We start from the raw sequence: 27,306 nt of genomic DNA, 5'->3' as shown, positions 1-27,306 counted from the left end.
TGTGTGTGTGTGTGTGTGTGTGTGTGTGTGTGTGTGTGTGTGTGTGTGTGTAAAACAGCCAAAGCAGGCTTTCTTCCCCCTCTGTATCTTGGTGGGGTTTCTTCTTCCCAACTGATGCACCCAAATCCTCCAAAGGGACAGGTTTGCTGTCACCCTTTGGTTCTGAAGGGACGGGAGGAGGGCAGCGTGAATCTTCCTTGCTCTAGCACACATATAATCTCCATATCAGTGCAGTGGCTGCACCTTTGATAATTCCACCTTTTAGGTCTGACACACCCAGAGAACCTGTAACATTGCTTTACACCATCTAAACTGGAGACAAGTTTACCAGCCAATTTCTCACCTGGACTGCCCAGTGGAGAGCTGTTTTAAAGTCTTTATCCACAAGAGTAGGGTCTGCTCCCTTTTTCAGCAGCATTTGAGTGTGTTGAGGCCGGTTGTGGAAAGCTGCCCAGTGGAGTGGTGTCATTCCCTACAAAACCACAGTCAGAAAGGGGAGAGGTGAGCACAGGCTATCAGGAAGGACAATGGAGCTCACACTTTCTCCCCAGACCCAAGGGCCATCACCAGATAGGTTGGTTGCTGCCAGTCAGTTCATTCATTCCTTAAACAGATATTTATTGAGGTTCTCCTTTGTGCCAGGAAAACAGGGATGGAGAATTCTACAGTGAATTAGATAAACAAGATCCTTGCCCTCGTGGGAACTGCAGTGTGGTAGAGGAAGACAGAGAACAAATGCAAATGAGCAAAAGGATTTTCCAGATGGTGCCATGCTATAAAGAATGCATACAGCGTGGGGTGAGGGACTAATTGTGGGCTTAGTGACTGTTCTGCACGGCCTCTATGAGCCAGGCTGGGGGAACAGAGTAGCGAGCACCAAGCCACAGAGGCAACCACCTGTGACTGGGGTCACGCTAAGCTGCCATATCCCACCACAGGGGGAGGGGCATTGTTTTAGTGCAGTATCCCCAGTGGCTACAACAGAGACTAGGTAAATAGCTGTTAAATGAAAGAATGAATGGAGAGGGAGAGAGAACCTTGTGAAATGAGTCTGGAGAGGGAGGCAGGGCTGATCCTGGGATGTGGGATGGGGGATACAATCTCTGTATAAATCATTTAGATTTTATTCTAAAGTCAATGGAAAGACAGTGAAGGGTTTTACGTGGGTGTTGACATGATCTGATTTACCCTGTTTAGAAGAAATCACTCTGTGGCAGCTTGTATGAGTCCATCTGGTGAATCTCAGCTTCTTTCAGAGCTTAAGGTCACATGCTTTAGACATCATTTAATAATACAATGAACTTATGCTGGGAAAGGTAACCATGAGGACTGGTATTATTTGGGAGTGTATTATGAAAAGATGGCCTCTTCTCCTTGCCCACACCTCTCAGTTACACAAAATATCTCTAAAATGACTCTAGATTAAGATGCTTGGTAAAGGGGGTAAAGAGTATGGGCAGCAGCTTTTAAGTTTTTTTCATAATCACCTCTGCAGATAACATAAAGGTAAGAGTCTAATACTTATCAATCCAATGGTCCTTATGAGTTCTTATGTATATTAATTCACCAAATCCTCCAAACAATCTTCTGAATTAAGTACTGTGCTGAAGTCTACTATGTGTTCCCCAAACTCTACCTCCTCTTCCTCCAGGGTGCAGAGGGTACATTCCCCAGCCTCCCAGCAGATAGGGGTGGCCTTGAGACTGAGCCCTGATCATTGCAATGCGGACAGAGGGGGTGGTAGCCCCTAGTAGGCCTGCCTAGAAAACAAAACCCACGTGGTCTCCCACACCTTCTCTCTTTCCTCATCCAACAAATGAATACAGAGAACAAGACTAGAGAAGATTCCAGAACCATGTAATTATGAAGCCCAGGACCCTGACTGATGGGGGAGACTCAGGCTATCCCGTCAACCAGGACTGGACTATGATTCTAGCAAGAAATAAGATTTTACTGTGTCAGGCCACTGATATTTTGAGTTGATTGCTATAGCGGTTGGCCAACTCTGACAGGTGCCGCTGTCCTTCTCGTTTTATAGAAGAGGAAGCTGAGCTCTAGAGAAGTTCCCAAGTCTGTGAGTGAGCACGGAACTGAATCTAGGGTTTGAGGTTTACGGGGCACTGGGATGAGAATGTTAATCCCCTAAGACCACTTTGAAAATTCTAAATCATTATATTATGGTCTGCTTTCAAGTTGTGTGAGTCACATAAGAGAGATATGCTCTTGAGGATATTTCAAGAAATTGGTTCCATATGGAAAAGAATGCTAATACAAAAGCAGGGGAACTTCTTGTTCTTATTCTGACAGCTGAATATTTACTAGGATTCAGAATAACTCCATGCATTTCAGTAAGTCCTCTTCATTTTAAGTGTGGCCCATTGGAACTAGAAATCTGGACTCAAGAAAATCAGATTATCTTTATTACGCCTGGATTTCTCCTTCTCAGTGCTGAATCCCATTTGCTTCAGACTCATTGGCTTCATCATGAAGTGCTACCAGTACTCAGGGTTAAAGACATCAAAGAAAACTTGAAGACACTCTAGTGTAAACTTCATGAGGGTAGGTCCTTGTCTGCTGTCTGAAGCCCTAGAGCTTAGAACAATGTCAGGACATTGTAGGTGCTGAGTAAGTTGTTATTTAAAATGAATGACTTCTTAACTGTCCTTGATTGAATTTTTTTGCTTTTGTAAAATTTAGCTTTGCTTTTAAAAACTACATAAATTAAAAAAGGCAAAACATGACTTCTCCTTTATAGAGAATCAATTTGTCTGATATGGTCATTGTTACCAACTCTTCAACTGAAACCTGGTAGAATTTTTGATCAGTTCTCCAAATAGGTATATGGCAATCATTCTATGCATAGGTATGATTTACTGATATGAGAACTCAGTGTGAAAATAAGGTTATGAATTAAGTTCTGATTATGCACTGCTAATCCTTGTCTCCTAAACACAACCGTTAAACTTCTAGAGTTATTTCCTTAAAACAACCCCACCCCCTGCCAAAAAAACCTTAAAAACCCAACTTCGGCATGCTCTGGTAAAGTGGTGGGGTGGAGCACTAGCATTTTTTGTATACCTTCTTCTTGTCAAGAAATTTATATATATTACCTCACTGAATATTTATATATATACACAATCTTAAGGGGTAGGCATTTGTAGGCCCATTTTACAGGTGAAGAAACTGAAACACAGGTTAAGTAATTTGCCTAAGGCTATGGGTACATGCCATAGTTGGGACTCAAATCCAGGTCTCTTCAATCCTGGAGAATAACATTCTTCCCACACATCAGGCTGGTAGGCTTTCATTTTGGAAATGAGCTCAAATGCTGGAGAATTCTTTTCTTTGTGATTTTAACTGGATTCAGGGTCATCTAACTTTTTGGAATGGTGGTTTTCATTAGCGAAAAGGTCACCATCCTATATTATTATTTGTTGCATTTGGCATTGCCTCTAGGCTCTTACTAAAAACACAGCTGGTGAGTATTTATTTTTGTAAGGTATTGAACTATAGATTTTCTCCCATCCCCCACCCTGGAATTTGGGTGATCATCTGACCCTAAATCAAAACTTGAATCATTCCATTCCTTCTTGAAATAATAATAATTATAAACACATACACACACATTGTTTATATTACACTACAACAAGTTGCAAACAGTCAAGTCAAGGGAACTTTTCCATTACTGTTTTTTCAGTTGGGCTAGTGAGAAATAAAAATAAAACCCCTTAGAGTTAGTAATATGAAAACCAAAACTTTCAAAATCAGCTTCAGTGCAGGCCCTGGCATTGCACAACATACTTTGATTAGGAAAGTAGGCTTTTTTTCTACAACTGCCTCCTTTTCCCTCCAGTCTGGGGAGCCGGAAGGCATCCCAGTTGTATTATGCGAAGGCTGGTGGCCATTTAAGGGGCTGACTTCAGGCTCAGAGACTGGCGTCTACATTGAGTGGTGACAGGTCACAGTTCAGCTGTGATGCACGTAGGCAGAGGCCGTGGCTTCTTTGTCGTGATATGTACAGCCCCGAGCACACAGTAAGTGTTAAAGAAATACTCACAGGAAGAATTAGTGAATTACAGGTTATCAAGGCTCCCTTGGACTCATGGAGAGTAGAAAATACGAGAGTCTGTCGAATGCAGGCCAGCCCTCTGTGTCCAAACTGTGGAGACCTTCTCTAACAGCTGCTTCCTGCAATTTCACTGAGGACTCAGTTGGGCCTCTGAAGCATCGAGGGGCTGAAAATCTGGGAGTCACTTGCAGACACGTTGCAACAAACACCCAGATGGCCCTGCTCAGAGTAGAACTCCACTTTTTTGAAAAACAAAAAGTATTGGCTCTGAGACTAAAAAGGAACTCACATGCACCTAAGAGCACAGGTCTCCAAAATGTTTTGAACAGAAATGTTCAGTTTTAGCTGGCGTTGAATCCATTTCGAGGTTTCTAAAAGGACTACATGTATGTCATGACTGTTGGGTGCCTAGCAGGTTGCTTTGGAACGGCGCTCTCACACAGATGAGTAATTCTGTGCCTTGAGATGAAATTTAAGGGCTTACAAGTCCTATCAATGTCTCAGAACTTTTTTTTTTTTCCCCAAACCACTGTAACTTCTGTGTTTTCTGAACCAGAAATCTGTTAAGTGCTCACTATGGCACCTTTAGACTGGCGTTAGCAGACACTGAAAGGCACAGAGAGAGAAATATGTGATGTGGCCAGGCATTTGCTGCACCCCTCAACTTTTTATCCTGGGGGATAAAATTATGTCAAGTGCTGAGAGGTAGCAAAAACAATTCTGGGTCCTTCAGAGAATCTAGATCTTCTAAAGGATCTAGAATTTCACAGAAGTCCAGTTTGGCTCTGGTTGATTTTTTTTTATTTATTTATTTATTTATTTATTTATTTATTTATTTATTTGACAAAGAGAGACACAGCGAGAGAGGGAACACAAGCAGGGGGAGTGGGAGAGGGAGAAGCAGGCTTCCTGCCAAGCAGGGAGCCCAATGTGGGGTTCGATCCCAGGACCCTGGGATCATGACCTGAGCCGAAGGCAGACGCTTAACCAACTGAGCCACCCAGCTGCGCCTATGGTTGACGTTTTAAAATTCACACACATACTATTGATCTCCCAATCACATATGACTACTCCTCACAAAAGTTGTCTCCTCTAGACAAAAACTAGGAATGAATGATGTGCTTTAAAAGATTTTTTAAAAAATAGATGGTTAGAAGTACAGGAATGAAAGCCATTTCCTTTCATTTTTATTTAGAAAATATTTTAGAATTATAGACCAAAAGATTAACAAATTATTTCATTGTCTTTGTTTTAGAGTTTTCCTATCTGGGTAAGTTGTGTATATCATAACAGCCAAAGATTATAACTGAAGACTGAAAATAATTAGATACTGGATTTTAGGACAGTAAGAATGGCTACTAATGATGATATTCTTTAAAAATGCTCACTCTCTCCCTGCAATAATGACAAAAACAATGTATCCAACAAAAACATAAAAATCTTTAGGGTGGAGACTTTTATAATTTAAATGAGACACTAACACAAGAAAAGCAACAAAGAGTAACTCAGGCCATGGAAGTAAAAGGGCAAATTTCTAAAGCAAAGCCTTGAGAATAGAGACCTACGTTGTTATATTTATTTTTCAACTAAACAGAACATCTACATTCTGCATTAAACTGTGAACTATGAGAGCAGGAATCAAGCCTATATGAGACAAGGTAGGTACGTAAATATTTTTTAATGAATAAAATGACGATTTTCCCATTCCAAGTAGATCACCCTGGGAGGCCTACAATTAGGCCTTGTTGATCAAAATGTTTTTGGAAGATCTTTTTCTGGAATATCCACTGCAGCAGGGGTTCTAGGCATGGATAGAAATCAGGCTTTGTGTGAGCTTAGATCAAAGAAATAAATTACATCCTTACGGTCACTAACTTCAAATTAAAATTTAGCATCTTCTTTAAATATGAATATAGGCAACCACTGTTAACAATACCTGTAACTTTGCCAATGATATAAATCACAGATACTTTTGTATTGCATTAATTAGGGCAGATATCTTAAAATATTGTTTGTATGTATCACTAGTGCAGTGTTATTTGTCCCACCACTAAATCTTAATGCAAGCTTTAGTGGTGGGACAAATAAAGCAAACTTGCATATCACCCATTACAAATTTGATCTTTATAATATTTTGATAACTGTTTTTCAGAATAACTGGTTTCTTTTGTAATCCTATGTATTTTATTTTATGTAGTTTCAAACATTTCTCTACAGATGGATGCATCAGCTTCACCAGCACACCAGAGGTGTCCATGTCATAAAAATGGACAAGGACTCCTGGCCTAGAGTCTACAGCACATTTTTTTGAAGATCCCAAATGATACAACATCTTTTTTTTTTTTGAGAGTAGATTTTTGGCAATAATTAAAAGTCACCTGGAGAGTCAAGTCTGATAAATAAAATGGGTAACTGAATTGGGTCAACAAAACAGAGAGGGCCAATAAAATAAAATGATTTTTTTTTAATTTAGTAATTCTCTATATACACAAGTATATATTTGGGGTGAGGGCTCTACTATGTGCAAGTTACTGAGCTAGAGTCTAGGGATCCAAAAATTAAAAAAAAGATGTGGCCTGCCTCTAGATGCACAGCGAAAGGAGAAGGTGAGGGTTCTTAAGTAGCAGTGACTCTACTCCATTTTTTTTAAGGTGTTTGTTTTTAGGATACAAATTCTGGAGCATTGAAAAAATTTTACTTTATTATTTTACCTTTTGCTAACTGTAAAGTAAAATAATTTCTAGAGTCAGGCACTGTTTCTATTGATTTTGCCTTGACAGTGCACAGTCTCTGCTTATGGTTATGTCTTAGGGATGTTGTAAGTGCATTTAGTGTTAAGACTTATATCCAAAGGTTCACATCTGGTTTTGCAACTTGGATTTATTTTCTCAGAGCACTGTTAAAATGAAAGTTTGGGTTGTCAGGTCACTCACAAAAATCTACTTATATCAGAATGTGCATTCAACATAGGATTAATAATATATCCTAAATACAATTAAAAACAGCGCTTCTCTGGATAAATGCATTAAAAATCCTAAACCAGATGCCATTAGTTTGAAGCCCCTTTTGATGGGGCACTCTTCCTGTCAAAGCTAAAATGAGGGCAAGAGAGGTTAGATTCCAGGAGTTTAGCAACTGGTCAACTCCCTGTAACTGCAATAGACAGCAGCTCTCTATGTCAGTAATTCCTCTGAGGTCCAGAAGAACAAAGGCACAAAGAACAATCGGACCCATTTCGCCTTTCCCTCCGTGTCTAAAGCTTGTAAATAAGTCACTTTACAATTAAGCTCTGTGGTCAATGAAACAGGAAAAACAAACAGATCATTAGAACAGAACAATTACAAGAAAACTTAGTATAATGTAGTTATGTCTTGTGGGGTTAGGGAAGGCCTTCTTTAAAAAGACATCAAAAGCAAAAGCAGTAAGGAATAAAAATGATCACTTAGATTATATCATATTTTAAAATTTTTGTACTGGAAAAGGCATCACAGACAGTTCTAAAATGAGCAACGGACTGTGAAAAACAATTTGTAATCCAACAGCAGCAAAGGATTAATGTTCAGAATAGAAAATAAACTATGAATCCATACAAAAATGACAAAGTAACCCAATAAACGAATGGACAAAAAAATCTAAAGAGGCAAGTCACAAAAGAAGATATAAAAATGGCCATTACGTCTATGAGATGGTACTCAAATTCATTAGCTATCAGGGAAATGCAAATTAAAACAACAAGAAAACATGACCAGCACACTATTCAACTGCAGGTAGAGCTATAAATTGATACAGCCATCTTGGAGAAGCACCAGTCGTGTGTATTGAAAATAAAAATGTACACCCTGGTTCCCAACATTGGTTTCTAGAGAAACGATTGTGTAAAATACTCAAGGAGGCTTGTATAAGAACAGTCTTTAAAGGAGTGTTTGTGATGGTGAAAAATTGGAGACAACCTACATATACATTCATAGGGGAATACCAATATAAATGGAGGTAATTTCACAGTGTGGAACATCATGAAGCCATTAAAAGGAATAAGCCAGATCTATATGTATCAACATGAATAGAGCTCTAAGACAAACTGTTGATTGAGAAACCAAAGTTGTAGAACAACATATGGAGGGTGATATCTTTTATGTTACAGTCCATGGTGCCTGTGAATATACAGAAGACTTTGGGAAGGAGACACATCAGACAGTGATTACCTGAGGGCTAAGGTGATAGAGTGGAAGTAATCAAGGACTTACTATCATTACTTGTAATATTTAAATTTTTAAAAAGCAACTGTGTTTACATATTACTTATACAAGTAAAAATTAATAATGCAAAAAAAATTGTTTTAAGTCACTGACCTCAGATCAGGACAGTTACTAAAGTGATAAATCATTTCCCTGATATGAAGTACTACCTCATGTTTTATTTTACTTCAACAGTTAGAGGAGAGAGGCTTTCTTTCTTCCTCTCTCTATTCTGTAGTTTCAGTTTATAATCTAATCTCTCTCTTAACAAAGTTAGATTTCTACTAATTGCTCCTTTAATCTTTAATCATTACTGTGATAAGCTTGGGAGTCCCTCTGTTACTCTTGGAAAATAATTTCATTCCGACTATGTCGAGGTATGCCTTGCTCTTTCCTCTTGTATTAGAAAACCCTAATGCTTCATTGGCAGCGTTAACTTACCATTTCCCTCATTTCTTTTGCCTTTGATCTTTTTCCTCCCTGTTATTTAGCAGATCCAGGGTTGCATGTGCCTACGCTTTAACTGTTATGCCCTCATATATAATGGAGACTGCGTTGTGCTTGGAGCTCATTGGCAAAGTGATTGAGGGAGGGGGAAAGCGGGCCGTTGCTTGTTCAGAACACTGAGAAGCCCAATGTAGGCAATCTACCAAGGTGGTGAATGAAAAAGAGCCTTCGCTGTGTTCTTTTCATGTCAGAACTGTCCTCATTTCCCAGTTGTAAAGAGCTTCTAGCCCTTATAAATTTATACGGATTGACTCATACAAGCAATCATATATATATATATATATATCATTGCTGTGTGTGTGTGTGTGTGTACACACATAATATATACATATATATATTTTAAAATAGACAAGCACTAGCAGTTGGCTTAGATGGGTTTCATATGTGCTGTGACACGTCCCAAAGAGGAAGCTAAAACATTGGCAGTAAGTGTCCTTTTTGAGGTCCTGCTCTCCGTACATAAAGGCCACTGGGTCACAATGCTGGTGTAACAGTGGGAGGAATCTCCTCTGAGAGGTTACTTTGCATGAGAAGGAACTGGAGACAGTTCCAATATTTAGCACATATTATCTGAAAAGTGTAACAATTACCACTGTTAGAAAGATCTGGGTCTAATGTCACTGTCCCCAGCAGCCAGGGGCCTTGCAGTGTGGGGAAGAATAGGGAACCATCACTTTGCTGGAGGATGTTCTTTTAGCTGAAGACGGAACGGAGTTGGAGGTCTATAAGAGGAGTTAAGCTTTAGGGTATGAATGACTGAATTTGCCCCCTTTCTAAGAAACACCAGTTTTGCTGGGTGAGGGTACGAGTGGAGGTAGAGGAAGTGGTTGTCAACTTTCCCAAACTCTAGAAGTTTGGGATCAGTTGGCAAAAACTGCACCACTTGGGATGCCTGGGTGGCTCAGTTGGTTAAGCGTCTGCCTTTGGCTCAAGCTATGATCCCGGGGTCCTGGGATCAAGTCCCGCATCGGGCTCCCTGCTCAGGTAGGAGCCTGCTTCTCCCTCTCTCACTCCCCCTGCTTGTGCTCTCTCTCCCTCTCTCTGCCAAATAAACAAATAAAATCTTAAAAACAAAACAAAACTGCACCACTCAAGCTCCCTACTTTCATACCATGGGCAGAGTAGTCAGAGTGTGCTTTCTCATTGCTGGTTCTCATTTTTAAAGCAGAAGTTTAAAGCAGTGCAATCCCCTCGTTCCGAGGGTTTTGCTTTAAGCCACTGAAGACATGGGGAGTGAAAGCAGCATGTGACCATGGAGTCCGGGTGGTGTCCAACCTCAGACTGAGGTTGTGAAGAAGGGGCTTTTCGGTGTGGTCATTGATGCCAAGCCAGCTGGGAGGAACCCTGTAATCAGAAAGCTCAAGAAAGATGAGGGGCCAGCCCCGGTTAGGGCACTTCCTCCTACACTGCTGTCTCTGGCCACCTGGCTTCCTTGAAAACAGTATAATTTGGGATTTTCATGCATATGCATTTTCAATGCTATCACGCTTTCTCAAGGTTATCAGGCATTCTTAGTAAAGTGAAGCCAAACCAAGCACATATTATATTAAAAAAACAACAACATTAAAAACCAGGTATTTAAATCGGTTTAAAGAAGTTTGTTAAAGAAAACAGGCTCGGTAATGATAATCAGTCCTGTTTTTTTTAAAACAGTTAAGTAGCTAGAATAAGATCCTAAGCTACTCTGGGGCAGCTCTGCCTGGTATCTGGTAACAGTCCTGCAGGAATTTTGCTTGAGAGTCTGTATTGTCTTCCTGGAAGCCTTATGTTGTCTCTGCCGCATAAAGGAAACAGCAACTGTGATCATTGGCAGTAATGATGTGGCCTCCAGAGCATGGAGCCTGGAATTATCCTCAATCTGTCATCTTTCTCTCAAAGGGAGAGCAATGGCAGCCACAGCTTGCCCTTGATGTTTCTGGGACTCAAGAAGACAGGAAAGAGCAACATTTATTTCTCAATATCCAGGGGGAAATTACAAAATTTCAGTGGTATGATAGATAGATGCCTAAGTACTTAATGCAAGAAATCCTTCCCTAGTAGAAGCTACCCATAACCAGGGTGGGGATAAATTTCTGCCTGAGGGTTAATAGTAGAGACACACGCTCCCCTCTCTGGGTAGGAACCCCAAAATGTGCTCCATCCCCTCCCTGAACCTTTATGAGAGAAAGCGCCAGTTGAGAGAAGCCCTTCCTTCTACCCTGACAGGTGCAATGGCCAACTGTTCCTTGAGAGGGCAGGCTCACCTCATTGTCCTGGTGATTAATCTCACTGAGATTTGACTGTTGCACCAAGACTGTTAGGAGCCTGTGAAGAAAAACAGGAGAAGACGCTCAAAAGAACAGAATCTGTATGAGAACATAACGCTAGAAAGACAGTCCACTGAAGGCCTCCAAATGAAGATGGGCCCTTTCTGTTTATCTAGGGGAAAGAGCCATAGAAAAGAAGACAGTGTGATCCGTGAGGAGGCACCTGGGAGGATCCCTCTCTCTCTTCTCCTCCAACCTCCTCTCTGTCTCAGTGCCTCGGGTGGGGATGGGGCACAAAGGGCATGGAGAAGGTGAATCTTTTTTTAATCTTTTAAAATTTTTTGTTTTTTATTAACATATAATGAATGATTTGTTTCAGAGGTACAGGTCTGTGATTCATCAGTCTCATGAAATTCACAGCGCTCACCATAGCACATACCCTCCCCAGTGTATGGATGGGTGATGGACGTTGAGGAGTAGGTGAATCTTTAGGCTTATATTATTCACCAGACCTGTGTACCTATGCGTGCATTGAAGAACTAAAGTCCTCTAGTACTTATTCTTTATTCTTTTACCTAACTGTATACAATGCTTTCAAATTGCTTCACCATCAGTACATGGGTTGTGCCTTTTAAATGTATAGATTATATAAGGAGACAGCATTTACAACTTCGCTTATTTTTTATAAAACATACAAATATCTAAGCATGAAATGACACTAATCAGTGTGAAACAACTATCAGTGATTCTCAAGTTCAAGTTTTTATCTCAGTTGGGTCACACACTTGGTTGAGGGCAGTCAACATCATGGGAGAGAAGTGGCTGAGTGCAGAGGTTAGGGACCCAGAATCTGGAGCCAGACTGTGTGGGTTCACATCCCAGCCCCTGCTACTGACCAGCTTTGTGACCACAGGCAAGTATCTTACCCTCTCTATGCCTAACCGTCCTCATCTGTAAAATGGAGTTAATGAAAAGTGCCTACTTCATAGCTCAGTGTGAGGATTAAATGAGTTAATGCATACAGTATTTACAGCATGCCTGGAACACAGCAAGTGTTATTTGTAGAACACTTAACCCTAGAAGTGTTTTTTTTTTCTTTTTAAGATTTTATTTATTTATTTGAGTGAGAGAGTGAGAGAGAGCATGAGCAGAGGGGAGGGAAAGGGAGAAACAGATTCACCTGATGAGCAAGGAGCCCAATGAGGGGCTCGATCCCAGGACCCTGGGATCATGACCTGAGCTGAAGGCAGACGCTTAACCGACCGAAGCACCCAGGCGCCCCAACCCTAGAAGTTTTAACCCTGGCTCCATCTCAGAATCTCCAGGGGAAATTTTTTAAAACCACAAATACCTGGATTCTATATTCAGGGTTTCTGACTCAGTAGGTCTGGAGAGAAGCTCAGCTTTCACAGTTTAAAAGGGCTGTTCAGTAAATTCTAGTAAACAGGTCTGAAAACCACTGAGAAAGGTACTGAATAAATTAATCAATGGATACTCATTGCTATGAACTGAATTGTCCCCCCCACCCCACCAACAACCTCCAAATTCATTTGGCTCTGACCTCCAATGCCTCAGAATGTGACTGTATTTGGAGACTGAGCCTTTAAAGAGTAATTAAGTTAAAATGAAGCCATTAGGGTGGGTCCTAATCCAATCTGACTGATGTTCTCAGAAGAAGAGATTAGGGCCTACAGAAACACACCAGGTGCAGGGGCTCACAGAGGAAAGACCATGTAAAAAGGCCTCAGGCGAGTGATTATCTGCAAGCCAAGGAAAGAAGACTCAGAGAAAGCCAACCCTTCTGGCACCTCACTCATGAACTTCCAGCCTCCAGAAATTTGAAAAAATAGATTTTTGTTGCTTAAGCCATCCGGTCTTTGCAGTTCTGTTATGGAAGTCCTACCAATCTAACATACCCAATCAAGATGATAAAGGCATGTCTATGGGGAGACAGTGAAGAAAATTAATTTTGGAAGGAGTATTTGAAAAAATGAAATGGTTTAGCCTTTCCCCCAGTCAGATTTTCATTGTCTCTCAGCTTAGGTGACATGTAGTCCTGGGTGTTAAATTGCTACCTACAACAGAAGAAAAGAAAGTGGGACCGATTATGTTGCATTAGTGGTAAATGTAACACAAAGAGAGCTTAACTAGGGGTGCCCTTCTAGTTGTTTGCTGTGGAGGTGAAATAACCAGGAAGCCTAAGGTTTAAATCTTATCACTGTCTTTTGGGCAGCCAGGATAATGCTGTGATTTAATTCTGCCCTCACTACCGCGTGACCTCTCTGAGCTTCTGTATCCTCATGTTTATCATGGTGATAACAGCATGGGGATAACAGGTGGTAAGGACTGAATACCATAACAGGCATAAAGCTCTTAGTACACCGACTTGAAAAGAACAGTGGCTCTAAATGCAAGCTTTCTGAATTCTAAAATTCCTCCATCTAGTGGGATGAGGCTATAAAAGTAATTGCACTTGTGGATAACGCTGTGTTTATCTTGGTAATTATATTTCACTACTGGATATATTTTCCCTTATAGTTGCTTTATAAGGCTGGAAGGCAACTAGTAACTGATTTTCTTCTATCTCTTTACTGGCCATTGTCCAATCTCTAGGGCTCATTTGGTCTGAAGTGTGGGGGGAGAGTGGGAGGGAAAGGCAAGAGGTCGGCTGTGGTCCAATCTGGTTATCCTTGGCTAACCCCAAGCAGACTGAGATCATATGTAGCCAGACAGCATCTTCTGGGGCTGCTCCAGAGCAGTGATCACACTGAAGGAAGTTGGGTGCTGACCAGATGGGAATGAGGGAGGGGAGAGCAAGACCTCTTGTCACATCCTGGGGATGCCAGGGTCATGGGATGAATCCTGTACCTGGATATTTCTCTATTTGCTTCTCAAATCCATTTGCTACCCTTCAATGTTCTACTCTGAGATTGACCTGCAATGTCTTTATCGTGCAGGCTCCCTTGCCCTCTGACTTCTTTCTGGGTTTGGCCAGGAGAACTGGCAGGAGAGAGGGGGGGAAGCCACTTCCTTTTCTGACCATGACTTCTTTTCTTTACCAAAGGCCATGGCTCCTGCCAGGTGGATCCTCTTCTCCAGCCAGGACTCTCAGCAGATTCCAATAACAGCTCCCTTCCTTGTCCCTCCGGCCTAGGGGTGGAACATTTTCCTGTTTTGGGGGGTGGGCAGGTGGAAGTGGGGAATTCTGTTACTATCTCTTGTGAGGTAATTTTCAGTAGTCTTCCATGAAGCTTTCTACAGTTACCCTCTATTATCCCATGCCTTTCCTCTTATGACCAATTGATACATGCCAATCTATATTGCTTGATTCCATTTGATTCCTAAGTGTCTCAGATTCATCGATTTTCAAAGATGGACACAAATTTACAGATAAGTATGCTCTCTCTCGCTCTCTTTTTTTGTGAGAGCAAATGACATGAGCCCTTACCTTGCTTGCAGGCCCATCATGCATTGCTGTGGTGGTGATCCAGACTGGACTAGAAAGCAGGTGTTTAGTTTCCAGCCTGGGGCTTCTGTGCTGTTCCATGGTACGGGGGTCATCTGCCAGATGCTGGTCCCACATCTGTCTTAATTACCAGAGGACTCACAGACCTCTTAGTTTTGTTTTCTCAGAGCTCTCGTTCTGTGCTAAGGTGGCTCAGGAATATTTCCCCCACAACCCCCAGCCTAGTCTCTTATTAGCACCGGCTCTGTCCTGTTCTCAACTCTCTAGGAAGCAGTGCAAAGCCTACCTTATCCCAGGTAGCAGGACAGCAGGTGCAGATGCCCAGCAGGAGCACTCCCAGACAGGTAGCATGGTGAGTGGTAAGACAACAAATGCTGGGGCCATTAGAATCCCTGCTCCATTACCAGCCAGCCAGTAAACTTAGGCAAGCTAGGAAACTCTCAGTGCCCATATTTTCTTATCTTTGAAATAGAAATAATAATAACACCTACTTCTTAAAGATCTGTTGTGATTTTAAGTGTGTCAATACATACAAAGCACTTAGAATGACATTTACATGCTGTAATAAGTTCTCTATAATTTAATAATCATTTTTTTTTTTTTTTTTTTTTTTTTAGAGAGAGAGTGTGTGTGTGTGGCGTGTAGGCAGAGGGAGAGAGAGAGAATCTCAAGCAGGCTCCATGCCCAGCACAGAGCCCATGCAAGGCTGGATCTCATGGCCCTGAGATCATGACCTGAGCCAAAACCAAGAGTTGGACTCTTAACCAACTGAGCCACTCAGCCACCCCTAATTTAATAATTTTTTAAAAAGCTCCTACTCTTTATGTTTGGGGATCCCCTAATCTCCATGAGGTGATTGGGAGGACAGAGAGAGATCAGCTAGGTGTGTGCTGGGGTGAGGGCAGCTTGTCTCTGTGGGCTTCTCTGTTTTGCTGGCTCCTTGGGCTCTCAGCCCTGAATCTGGCCAGCACAGTGATGACTGGGGAAAAGGGTCTCTAAGCTAGCTGTCTGTCTTCCTGTTCCTAAAGCTGCCGATGTGAGAGTATCCCATAGTATAACACCCACCCACAGGTTAGAATATATCACCTTGTACCTCGAGAACAGGACTCCAAAGAAATAATTTCCTTCCTCCCTCTGTCTGTCATCAAGAGCCATGAAAAGAGGCAGAGCCGCAGGCACTCTGGCAGGGAAAAAAAAAGAATCTGCCAGTAACCATGGAGACCATGAAAAAGACTTTCAGAGAGCCCTGTGACTGCTTTCAGAAGAAATCGCTGCTTGCCTTCCAATGCTAGCATGTGCAGCGTTGTACAAACACAACTCCTTTCTCTTTGGAGCTTCATCTTAACAATCAGGCCCCCTCTTTCACACTGGGGCCCTCCAAATGTCCAAGCCAAGGAAGCAAGAAAAGCCATGGGGAGCTGAAAGGAAGAAAATATGGACCTACTGAGAAGCTGAGGGTTCAAAGCAGGAAAGGGAACCATGAGATAAAACCTGCAATCCTTTGCTTTTATCCACCAACTTGCTTTCGTGTTCGTAATTATAAATCCCTTATTCCTGCATCAGCTTAAATCCCCACTGAGCTGCAGCTTAGCTAAGGCTGTGTATTGGAACTGGCTGGTTTGTTCGTGAGTTGTTTCCATCACAGAATCTTGCTGGGGGCAAAGGGCTAATTGAGGTGTCCCCTTGGCTTGTTTATAAGCAGCTACAGTCTGAGGCTTCACTCTAAATAACCTCCAGTTGAGCACTGAGTAGAAGGATCATGCTATTTGGAAATCTAAGGGTTAGTAGATTTTAAAATGAGTATGAATACCTGAGTACAAGGACATAATGTGGCCCATACATATGTTTATGATCAGGGGACAAGTAGAGATGAATGTGCACTAGCAAGGTAGGGAAGGGAGTTTCAGGGGAGCTGAATGGTTGAGTTTGATGTTCATTGGATTCTAAAGTCTAGCAACAGTCTTGTAGGGGCCAAAGGCAGGCCACCCCAAGATGGTCTACTTTGGCATGGACATTACTTTGAGTTAAAAGCAATCAAAACTCAGTAGATTCAGAAAAAGCTCTTTAGCTCCCCTTCAACTGCCTGCCTCTACCGGGAAGTGAGCTATTAACAGAGATTCCCTTTTACCTAAGAAACTTACCTGTCTAATAGCTCAATCTTTGTTTTCCAAACATCTCCTCTCACCTTCCTTCTAATGGCCTTCCTCCCCTTTGTATGCTCAGACCCCAACCCCTCTCCTTAGATAAGTATCATGTTGCTTGACTGTCTCTGGATTTTCCATGTCTGTGTGGATTCCCAGTACATATGCTACAAAATTTTAGTTTTTCCTGTGAATCTGTCTCTTGTCAGTTTGGTGCTTAGTCCAGCTAGAAGAACTCTGAAGGGTAGAGGAAACTCCTCCTCCCCGACACACCTGTATGTATGGACATATTTTTTGCGGACCTGTGTGTGCTAAGGTAAAGAAGACTGGGGTGAGAACTGATGAGATGAGAATAGCAGGGATTCATTCTTTAGCATTGATCTATGGTATCTCTTTATTTCTATCTACCTTCCATCATGATCATCACTACTATCATCATTATCACCGACACTTATTGAACAGTGATGATTGACAGTGTTTGGTCCTTCTCACATGTTTTCTCATTTACTTCTGCCTATTTACTATGAGATAAATACTGTGTTATTCATACTTTCTAGGAAAGAAAGCTAGCTGAGTCTTGATAAGTTAATATGGTCATTAAGAGGTGGACCAGATTCAAACTCAGTCAATCTGACTACAGAGCTTGCACGCCTGTCCACCCTTTACCTCAATCCAAAAAGGATTTTAGGTGGTTTTCAGATACATATAGTAAAACAAGACTGCAAGTAAAGAAACTAGACAAAGAGAAAACAAGGGCGGATAAAGACGATGCAATTATGGTCCTACATGTGTTCCAAAGGTGGGACACAAATTGGGCTTTGGGTTTTTTAAACATACAGAGAGAAAAACATAATCATAAGTCACAGTGTCCACATAGTAAAAATAAATAATTTATCAGAAGAAGCACAGCAATTCCTCCTTTAGTAGATATATTTTTTGTGGCTTCTCATTTTTTAGATGCTATGACAAACAAAGTATTTCCTGACAATGAGATAATAAGGAATTTTGTAAAGCTTCTTAAGGTAGGGCTTAATGACAGAATGTGGCCATTAAAATACATTCTATAGGGTTCACAGCAGTGGATCCTAGGAGCCTAGCAAGTCCCCTGGGCAGGTTACTTATTATCCTCACACATAATAAATTACCTTCTTAGTGCCTCAGCTTCCTTATCTATAAAATGGGGATAGAGATACCTATCACATAATGGTGTGGTCAAGATTAGATGAGATAATACATGGAAAGCACTCAGAACTTTGCTCAGAACATGGTAAATAATCAGTGCTATTTGTCCTCCTTTTCCTCCTCATTGTAAATGCAGGCCTATATACCTTAGTGGTTAGCTGAACCAGCCTAAAGTTGTATCCACTTAGGAAGATTAAGCAAACAGGTTTGCATGGCCTAATGGAAGGTCACTCCTTCTGCATTGTGTCTGTAGGATTAAGAAGTACCCACAAGCCAGACCAATTTTTTTTTTCCAGAAAACAATTACAATTTCATGCTGACAAACAAACAAATGGAAGAAAGAAGGCCAACTTTTGTCCCAGAGAGCTTGGCTTGGCTGCTTTCTGCTTAAAACACTGAATGCAGATGCTATCAAACCCTGACATGGACATAACTTTTCTCATAAAACAATGATAAAATATCTAATTTTAAGCAATGTAATTCCAGAGGGAATTCTTTAAGGCAAGCTAGTTTCTAAATGTTCTCTAGGTAACAAAGCCAGTTGCTTTGCTATATGAGTTGTTGAGGTTTAACCCAATTCATTTTTGGAGAACATTTACCACAAATGATGGTTTTGGAATAGTTAATCTTAACCTAGTTACTGCAGCTAGTATTATCATAACTAAAGCAGGATTTTATCTACCAGAATCAGCAAAGTGTCCATTTAGGACAATAAAACTGTATCATCAGCACACAGAAGGATGTTTATTTTTCTGGCTTCAGCTCTTCTGAAGGTGGTGGCTGGGTCATTAGGTATAATGTCAAGAGAAGGGGAAACCACAACTTTGTGTTATCTCAGTTATAGTGATGTAATGTAAATCCTAGGAGATTTAGGGCCATTGCTGGGCATAATAAGAAATAGACTAATATGTCCACGAAGAGGAAGTACAGTTGGATTGGTGTTCAATTTATTACTGTAGTGATTTGAGATGATGAGCCTAATCAACTGACCAAATTGACCTTGAGTGTGATTTTGACTGACAAGTCTTGGTTCACCCCTCAGGTGCAATGGCATGATGACAGCTTTCACCAAAATTTATGACCTCCTTTCTTGGATTAGAGTCATTACCAGGAGGTGGATTCTATTCTATATTCCCAAGTGCTCCTTATACCCATGTGTAGTATAGGACCAGTATGGTAAATGACTAGTCCTTATTAAAAGAATGTGAGCAGAAGTGAATTGTATCAAAGGCTGAGATTTTAAAGAAATAAGAGGGGGCGTCTCCACATTACTCTTTCCCCATTCCCAGGCTGAATAAAGAGAATTCTTTGATCCTAGAGGATGGTGGAGCCACAAGATGGAAGAAACTTAGATCCCTGAGTTACCATGTGGAGGGGAGCCACCCCCAATCCAGGAATACCTACATTGGACAAAGCTCTTCCTGTGTTAAAACATGAAAGCTTTGGGTTTAATGTGTTACAAAAGCTATAATCACCATAAGAAAAGCAGTCATATATCTTCCAGAATCAGGCAGATTTTAAAATGATCACTGGGGAAGGCAGGTAAAACCAAGTAGAGCCAATCAAGGCAGAATAGTCTTAAAGATATTTTTTAAATATAGTTTTTTAAAGATTATTCTTGGGAAAACAGTGTGATTTTGTGACTAAATATTTCTGTGGGCTGTCTAGAAAAGTCATTCTTTCTTTTTCCCAATTCATCAAAGAGGAGTCATCCCTTTATGATGTCTATTGATTGTTAGTTCTGAGCTTGCCGTTTCTTCTCTAAACTTCCTTGTTTTGTTGGGCTTTGAGTAAATCCTAGTTCTTTATTATTCCTGGATATAATCCAATGATAACAAGAGGCAATGCTTGGTTGGGATTAGTTCTGGAATTTCCCAAACCCTTTTAGTGTAAAACAGAATGAAATGAAGAAATCCTGTTACCTCTCAACCTTGGTCTCATGAACCCCCACAGAGCTTTAGTTTTAGTTCTGGACACAGGCTCTAGAGGATGAGGCTCCCAGAATGCCCCTCTGTGGTGCTGGCCTACACCTAGCTCTGGGGAATGCTAAATTCCTGTCAGAGGCATGTTCTGTGCTGCAGAGGTTAAGGAAATGCCCAGAAAGTTGCTGATTCCACAGTAGGAAATGCTGTTATTAGGTGCTCCAAGGGGCTTTCAAAAGATTGTAGACTGAGGCCTTTTAGACACAGAGGATTGGGGAAGCTATACTTGGTCTGGACAAAACTTTTTCCTTTGTTGCTCAATTGTCTTACAAAAATGTGACTCTCTTGATCATCCAACTTCTTTTGAGTATATTTCTTCATACAGCTCCCAGCAGCTCAGAGGCCTGGTTTTCCTTCTAACCCACTCGTTTCCCTGTCTCACTCTACTTTGCTGGGTCCCTTGCCTCCTTCCAACCCATAAATGTTGGCATGACTCTGGGACACTTGGGTGGCTCAATCAGTTAAGTGTCTGACTCTTGATTTTAGCTCAGTTCATGATCTTGGTGTCCTGGGATGAGCCCCTCATCAGGCTCCGCTCAGTGGGGAGTTTCCTTGGGAGTTCTCTCCTTCTCCCTCTGCCCTTCCCCTACTCTCTCTAAAATAAATAAACAAATCTTGAAAAAGAATGTTGGCATGACTCTGACTTCAGACACGAATCTTTATGCCCAGTCAGTGCTTTTCCACTCCCCTCCCCACTATTTGAAATTATCCTATTTGTTTTGAAATTACCCTATTTATTTGTTTACTAGTATCCCACTTAGCTCCTTCAGTAGAGTGTAAGCTCTGTGGGTCAGAGACACTGTCATGCTTACTGGGAACCCCTAGGGCATAGAATAGCACTTGGTCCATGATAAGCACTCAACAGTTATTGAATCAATAACTGCCTGATTGAATGAATATATGAATTCAGAAATGAAAAATAGCATTTCTTAAATCAGAGATTAGGAGGAAAGGGTTTTATTGAAATGGGGGGGGGACTGAGATTAGAGTTTAAGATTCTTCCAGGATATTTTGATTGACTGAAATGTGGTCCTGTCTGCTACAACTCCAAAAAAGTGGACAGGTTTTGTTTTTATTCACCACTGAGGGCTGATTAAGTTACATTCTAATCCAAGCTAAGTCCCTCCCAGTGTGCGCATTGTGTGAACCTGGCTACTTACCTCACGTCGGGCTCAGCAGTGGCAGCGTGCAGTGGCAGACGGCCATTTTTATCTGGGATATTGTGCTTGGCACCATTTCTAAGCAGACTCACACAGCCTTCCAGCCAACCCTGAAATACAAGAGCAACTGTGTCATTATATAACAGAGCCTGGTATAACATAGACCAACAAACTTTCTCCAATTTTCTTTCTCTTTCTTCTTCAGTGTGGCTAAAAACATGTGTTATTGATTTGAAGTGGTTAAGGATCACAACTCCAATTTAGGCACTTCAACAGAAGGCTGAAGGTCTTGAGGTGTGGATTCCTGAGTTTCCTAGACTCTCTCCCCTGTCTCCCATTTCCCATTTCTTACTTGTTGTTTTCCACTTTTATACTGAGTTCTTAGGGCTAAATGTGGCACATAGTAGCTCTAGCCTCTCATTCTATGGGCTTAGCTCCAAATCATGCTTGTCAATGGTCTGACCCAGGTGCCATGGTCCAATTCCAAAAATTGGACTCCTATGTCATTTTTGAGTTCCAGTTGACACTCTGTGCCTCAGTTTATCTATATCTGATAAACAAGCTTTGGTCCACTTTTCCAAGTTCCCCTTCTAGTAACCACGAGGATAATATTTTGCTTATTCTAGTCTGTCTCCTCCCAATATCTAGAACCCTAACCTGAGGCCTAATCCAATGGCTGGGTCCCTGCCGTCTTGTTGAATGATTTTTCTGATGCTGAATATGGGGCTATCACCAGAACCCTCTAAGTGTTCCCTTTAGTTGTGTTTCGCTCACTATGAATTCCCCCAAGAAACTTCATGTAAACTCCCTGCGGTCCACTGATTCTCCAGATTGAGAGTGATATTACTGCAGCTCATGCTTGTCGCCTTCCTGGTTAGCACTTATGGCTGGGTCATTTCCCCACTATCTCTCATTTCAAAGGGCAGATAAAATGGACAGCTAGTCCTCCCTCACTTTCTGTTCTATATTACTTTAAGTAACTGACTCAACCCTACTGATAACCAAGTTTGGCTAAGGAGAGTGCCTCCTACATTCATCCAGAGCCACTGGGGTTACTCATTCAATTATGAGTAGACATATATGTAGATGAAACTATTATTATGAAGAATAATATATATAACTCTCTCTCCCACCTTCCTCCATTCCTGTATAGTTAAGCTTCAAGACTACCCAGTCAGATGAGAATGACTGATTTTCCCTCACAATACTGGAAGCAATGAAAATCAAAATGTTACTAAATGAAAGGAGAAGAAAGATAATAAGAAAAGAAGCTTTTGGTTCTGGAAATTCTGGAAAAAAATCTTTCAGTAAGAGCACATTCATAGGTTCTAATATTGAATATCGTTTTGAATTGACCGATAATATACGTCTTAAGTAGAAGCAAATGTTGTTCAGTCTTGAGTTATAGTTTCCTAATGTATTAAATCTGGTTTTAGTTTCTAACGTCCAAGTCATCAAGATCTCTAATTAAAAGAAAAAATATGACTGGGAAATCCAAAAGAAAGGCAGGCATGCTGGACAAATTTTAGAGTTGCCTAAGTTTTATAGTTTTTGAAAACAGATCTTCTGATGGGGGAGGGTTTGAAACATATTTGTCATTTTGCAACATTTCCTGGAACTGTGTGTATGTGGTTTTCTTTTTTTCTTCAGAAAAGAAATCAGAAAATCACTGAATATACTTGAAACCAGTGGTCACTATTCAGAACCAACAAGTACATTTTTCACTATGTGCTGGGTGGTTCCACATGTGTTTCTCTTTCACCTGTGATACACATAGGATATTATTTTTTACTACATTTTACAAATGAGGTAGGAGGCACAAAGAGGTAGAGTGATTTGCCTAAGGTTACACATCCATGGTAAGTATATTTGTATGTTGAGTTTGGAGCTGTGATGGACACTTAATTTCTAAGTGCCCGCTTTCCCAAGTTTCTCTTTTAATACTTGAATTCAAATGTTGCTAGAAGGGAGTGGTGGGCTCCACAATGCAACCCCCAGGACCACCCCTCACCCTTCCCAGGGAACCTCATAAGAAACAGGGATGGGTCCTTCCTTCGGTTACCACAAAGAAGAGGGGCCATCATTAACAGGGCGATGCCACATGCTGTCATGCAGGCCTATTTCCCTCATGTAGCTCCTTAAAATGCATTCCTAGGAAGAGCTATCTGCAAAGGGAGCACCTCTCTAGGCTCATTATTCACTCTGATCTACAAGATACCTCTTCCCAATCCTGGAACTTTAGAATTTTGAATGAAGTGCTGCTTGGTTTCCGTCTATTCTCTATGCAAGTAGCAGTCAACTTTAGAAACCATCTCTATTCACTTCCTCCACCCCCTGATCCAAATTTTCCCTTCTCCTTAGCTTGGATACAAAAAAAAGAAAAAAAGAAAAAAAAAAAAACTCCTCCTTCATTGCAGGAGCAGTTATTAGGGCATGCTTCAGAAGGGAAGGGGCTAGAAGGGGATTCCTGTGACTCTCTGAGATATGAGTACTCATAGACCAGTGGTTTTCAAACTTAAGTGAGTACAAAAATGGCCAGGGAGGTTTCTTTAACATGCAGACACCTCCCCCGCCCCCCCACTACCCGTGTCTGCTCACAGTGTCTGACTCAGGAGGTCTAGGGTGTACTCCTGGAAAGTGCATTTGAAACAAGTACTCCAGCACTTTGAAAAATTCTTTCTAGTTTCATGTCTAAGTCCTAGAGAAAGAGGACATGCAAATAGAAAAAGAAAAAGTAGTTTCTAAAGACAATCTCTGCAAGAATTGGGCAATGCCTCATGCAGTCTCTGCTAGATCGTGGCAGGAAGGTGTGGTGTTTGGGGAAGGGACATTCCTACTTCAGCAGGACAGTTGCAAGACAGTGGCGCTTGTTCAGGGCAAATCCCCTGCTGTCAATGGGCAGCAATAGCAAATCCAAGAATCTGCTTTGGCAGCAACAATAGTTAGAGGAAGATTTCCAGGAGCCTCACTGGAGTAAAGGAGAATGATGACCCACGTGTGGCACTAAGAACTTGCTTGACATAGACTCAGGGTAGCCCTGTGGTTTCTTAGAAGGATTTGAGGGAGGATTTGAAAAGAGAGGAACTTGAAGGTTTTCAGGAAAGCTTAACCAAACTTGCTCTAATGTTAGAAAATGCTGAGCTGAAATCTCTTGACGAGGACTCACTCTAGATAATTTTTATACTTAGTATTGATTGTGGGTTGAGTCCTATGCTTGGTATTGCCACTTAATAGCCTGACATGTCTCCCCTACTCCTATCCTCCCCACTTTTCTCAGTTCCCAATGTTCCCCATATTCTCCAGCTTCCACTCAACTGATCCTACCCCACAATATTACCTGTAGCTTCAAGGACTACCACCCACTCAGGGTATTAATGGACTGTGTTCTTAGAAGGAGGACCAAGTATGTCCAGAAATGCCCCAAGGCAAATTCTGATGCAGTTAAGATGGAAAGTAAAATTTCTGTAATGGCAATATTGCCTCTATCTTGGAGGATTGTTAGGAAGATCCAGAATGACTCAGATCCACAAAGCCAACTCTTTGTAGTGCTATAATTGTCAGAGATGATTAGAGCAAAGATTCAAGTTCTGCTTCCACTGGCTAGCTGCATAAATCCAAGAATACTCTTCCACAAGGGGGACCCCATAACAACACATTTAGCCCTCCCCACTCCCTGACAGCCACCAAAGACAGAGTTGGTACCAGATAGGTTGCCAGGCACAGACTTGTGCGACCATAAGCATCCTGCATGTTAATATTGGCCCCCATCTTCAACAATAGCTTCACTGTGTCCACTTGACGTCCAGAAACTGCATGCATCAAGGGTGTACATCCTGGAAGGAGACATTTCAATAGCCTTTAATAATATTTGACTTGTGAAATTTATGGGCAAAATTTTTTGCCCATATATGCTCTTTGCAGATAAATGAGCTGCCCTCAACACAAACCCAGCTGTTGAGCTACATGGGACTGAAGAGAAATGAAGATGATTGTTGCTACAGTTATATATGGGACCTAAGAGAAATGAAGATGATTGTTGCTACATTTATATAAACTATGTATTTTTTTCTAGCTCTATTAAATCTTCTGTAATTTTGCAGTAATTGGTTGATTAAAACATTTCGTGCCAATGATACAAATTCCTCATTACTACCTTGAGAATCAGTACAATTTGGGACTAACAGGCAGGTTTATCCTCACTTGGCTTGAACAATGTAGAATCTGGAAGTGTCTGGAAAGCAACTCGAGCCAGGCAGACAGTTCCAGCACACTTTTATTAGAGCTGGTAGGTGATAAACGGCAGTGATGGCAGCCTAGCCTCAGCTTGCATACAGTCTTAAGGAAAGGGTCCACCTTTGTTGAAATACTTCTCTGTTTTGGTTATTAATATAAGCCAAGGCATTTGGTTCTTCATGTCTTTTCTTTCTGAACAAAAACAGAGATGAAATTACACATTCTGATTAACTTGTAGGCCTGCTGGAACAAGCTAGCCTGGTGAGGCAGAATCCAGGGGCTTCACACTCCTTCAGGTGAAGAAACCAAACCTCAGACACAGTCCCTTGCCAACCTGAGACTTGTTTACAAGTCTTTTCATTGGCGATTCACACCTTCTTCCTCCGAACCTGCAAGCTGTGACCCCAGGAGATCCCTGAGAATGGACAAATGGCGGGACCGCTGTTCTCACCGAAAGATTGTGCTGGCAACCCAGTTGCTCTGCAAATCTCTCCCTTCCAATGCTCTTTGGGTAAAAGCAGCAGTGAAGCACTATGTCTTCATTAGTCACAATAGTTCCTTCTTTATTTCTTCTCTCTCCTCTTTCTCTTCTTCCATCCCTCCCTCATTCCTACCTTCCTTCCCTCCCTCTGTCTTTGTTTTTCTGTTTGCGGGTTTTGAATTGCTCTAGCACTGTTTGTTGAAGAGGCTTTCTTCCACTGAATTACACTTGCACCTTTGTCAGAGATCAGTTGAGTATATTTGTGTGAGTCTATTTCTGAATTTTTTGTTCTTTTCCATTAATCTATGTGTGTAACCCTCAGCCATTACCACAGTCTTGATTTCTGTAGCCATACAATTAAGTCTTGAAATTTGGCAGACTGATTCCTCCTGCTTTCTTTTTTTTTGGCATTTTTATTTTAATTCCAGTTAGTTAATATACAGTGTGATATTAGTTTCAGGTGTACAGTATAGTGATTCAACACTTCCATACGTCACCCGGTGCTCATCATGACCAGTGCCCTCCTTAATCCCCATCACCTTTTTAACCCATCCCCCCACCCAGCTCCCCTCTGGTAGCCATCAGTGTGTTCTCTATAATTAAAAGTCTGTTTCTTGGTTTCTCTCTCTCTCTCTCTCTTTTCTTTTCCCTTTGCTCATTTGCTTTTTCTTAAATTCTACATATGAGTGAAATCATATGGTATTTGTCTTTCTCTGACTTAGTTCGCTTAGCATTATATTCCCTAGCTCCATCCATGTTGTTGCAAATGGCAAGATTTCTTTCTTTTTTATGGCTGAATAATATTCCACTGTATGTATATACCACATCTTCTTTACCCATTCATGGAAACTTGGGCTGCTTCCATAGCTTGGCTATGTAAATAATGCTCCTATAAACACAGGGGCATGTATTCCTTTGAGTTAGTGTTTTTGTATTTTTGAGGGTCATAGGGTAGTTCTATTTTTAACTTTTTGGGGGGACCTCCATACTTTTTCCCACAGTGGCTGCATCAGTTTGCATTCCCACCAACAGTACATGAGGGTTCTTTTTTTCCACATCCTTGCCAACATCCGTTGTATCTTGTGCTGTTGATTTTAACCATTCTGATGGGTGTGAGGTGATACTTCATTGTACTTTTGATTTGCATTTCCCTGATGATAAGTGATGAGGAACATCTTTTCAATCGTCAGTTGGCCATGTGTATGTCTTCTTTGGATAAATGTCTGTTCATGTCTTCTGCTCATTTTTAAATTGGATCATTTGTTTTTTGGGCGTTGAGTTTTATAAGTTCTATTTTGCACAATAACCCTTTATCAGATATGTCATTTGCAAATATCTTCTCCCATTCCATAGGTTACCTTTCAGTTTTGTTCATTGTTTCCTTCACTGTGCAGAAGCCTTTTATTTTGATGTAGTACTAATAGTTTATTTTTGCTTTTGTTTCCCTTGCCTCAGGAGACATATCTAGAAAAAAGTTGCTACAGCCAATGTCAAAGAGGTTCTCTTCTACAATTTTTATGGCTTCAGGTCTCACATTTAGGTTTTTAATCCATTTTGAATTTATTTTTGTGTATGGTGTGAGAAAGTGGCCCAGTTTCTTTCTT

The 27,306-nt window shown here is 41.1% G+C and overlaps 1 protein-coding gene across 29 annotated transcripts in view; it reads right to left on the bottom strand.

The window, feature by feature from the left end:
• ANKRD55 (ankyrin repeat domain 55) overlaps positions 1-27,306 on the bottom strand; it is a 496,355-nt gene that overhangs the window by 28,627 nt on the left and 440,422 nt on the right. For all 29 annotated transcript variants that reach the window (XM_073905461.1, XM_073905462.1, XM_073905453.1 and 26 more), the window contains 4 exons: positions 24,691-24,821; positions 20,989-21,098; positions 11,055-11,115; positions 344-472 (listed from right to left, as the gene is read on the bottom strand). In XM_073905461.1, the coding sequence (XP_073761562.1) occupies positions 344-472; positions 11,055-11,115; positions 20,989-21,098; positions 24,691-24,821 (431 nt within the window). The remainder of the gene's footprint in view (positions 1-343; positions 473-11,054; positions 11,116-20,988; positions 21,099-24,690; positions 24,822-27,306) is intronic.

Source organism: Callorhinus ursinus, unplaced genomic scaffold (genome assembly GCF_003265705.2).
Source record: "Callorhinus ursinus isolate GAN/ISIS: 27379988/994484 unplaced genomic scaffold, GSC_fseal_2.0 scaffold23, whole genome shotgun sequence".
Lineage (NCBI taxonomy): Eukaryota > Metazoa > Chordata > Mammalia > Carnivora > Otariidae > Callorhinus > Callorhinus ursinus.
Note: the sequence above shows the minus strand (reverse complement) of the source record. Positions and strands in the feature narration are given on the sequence as shown.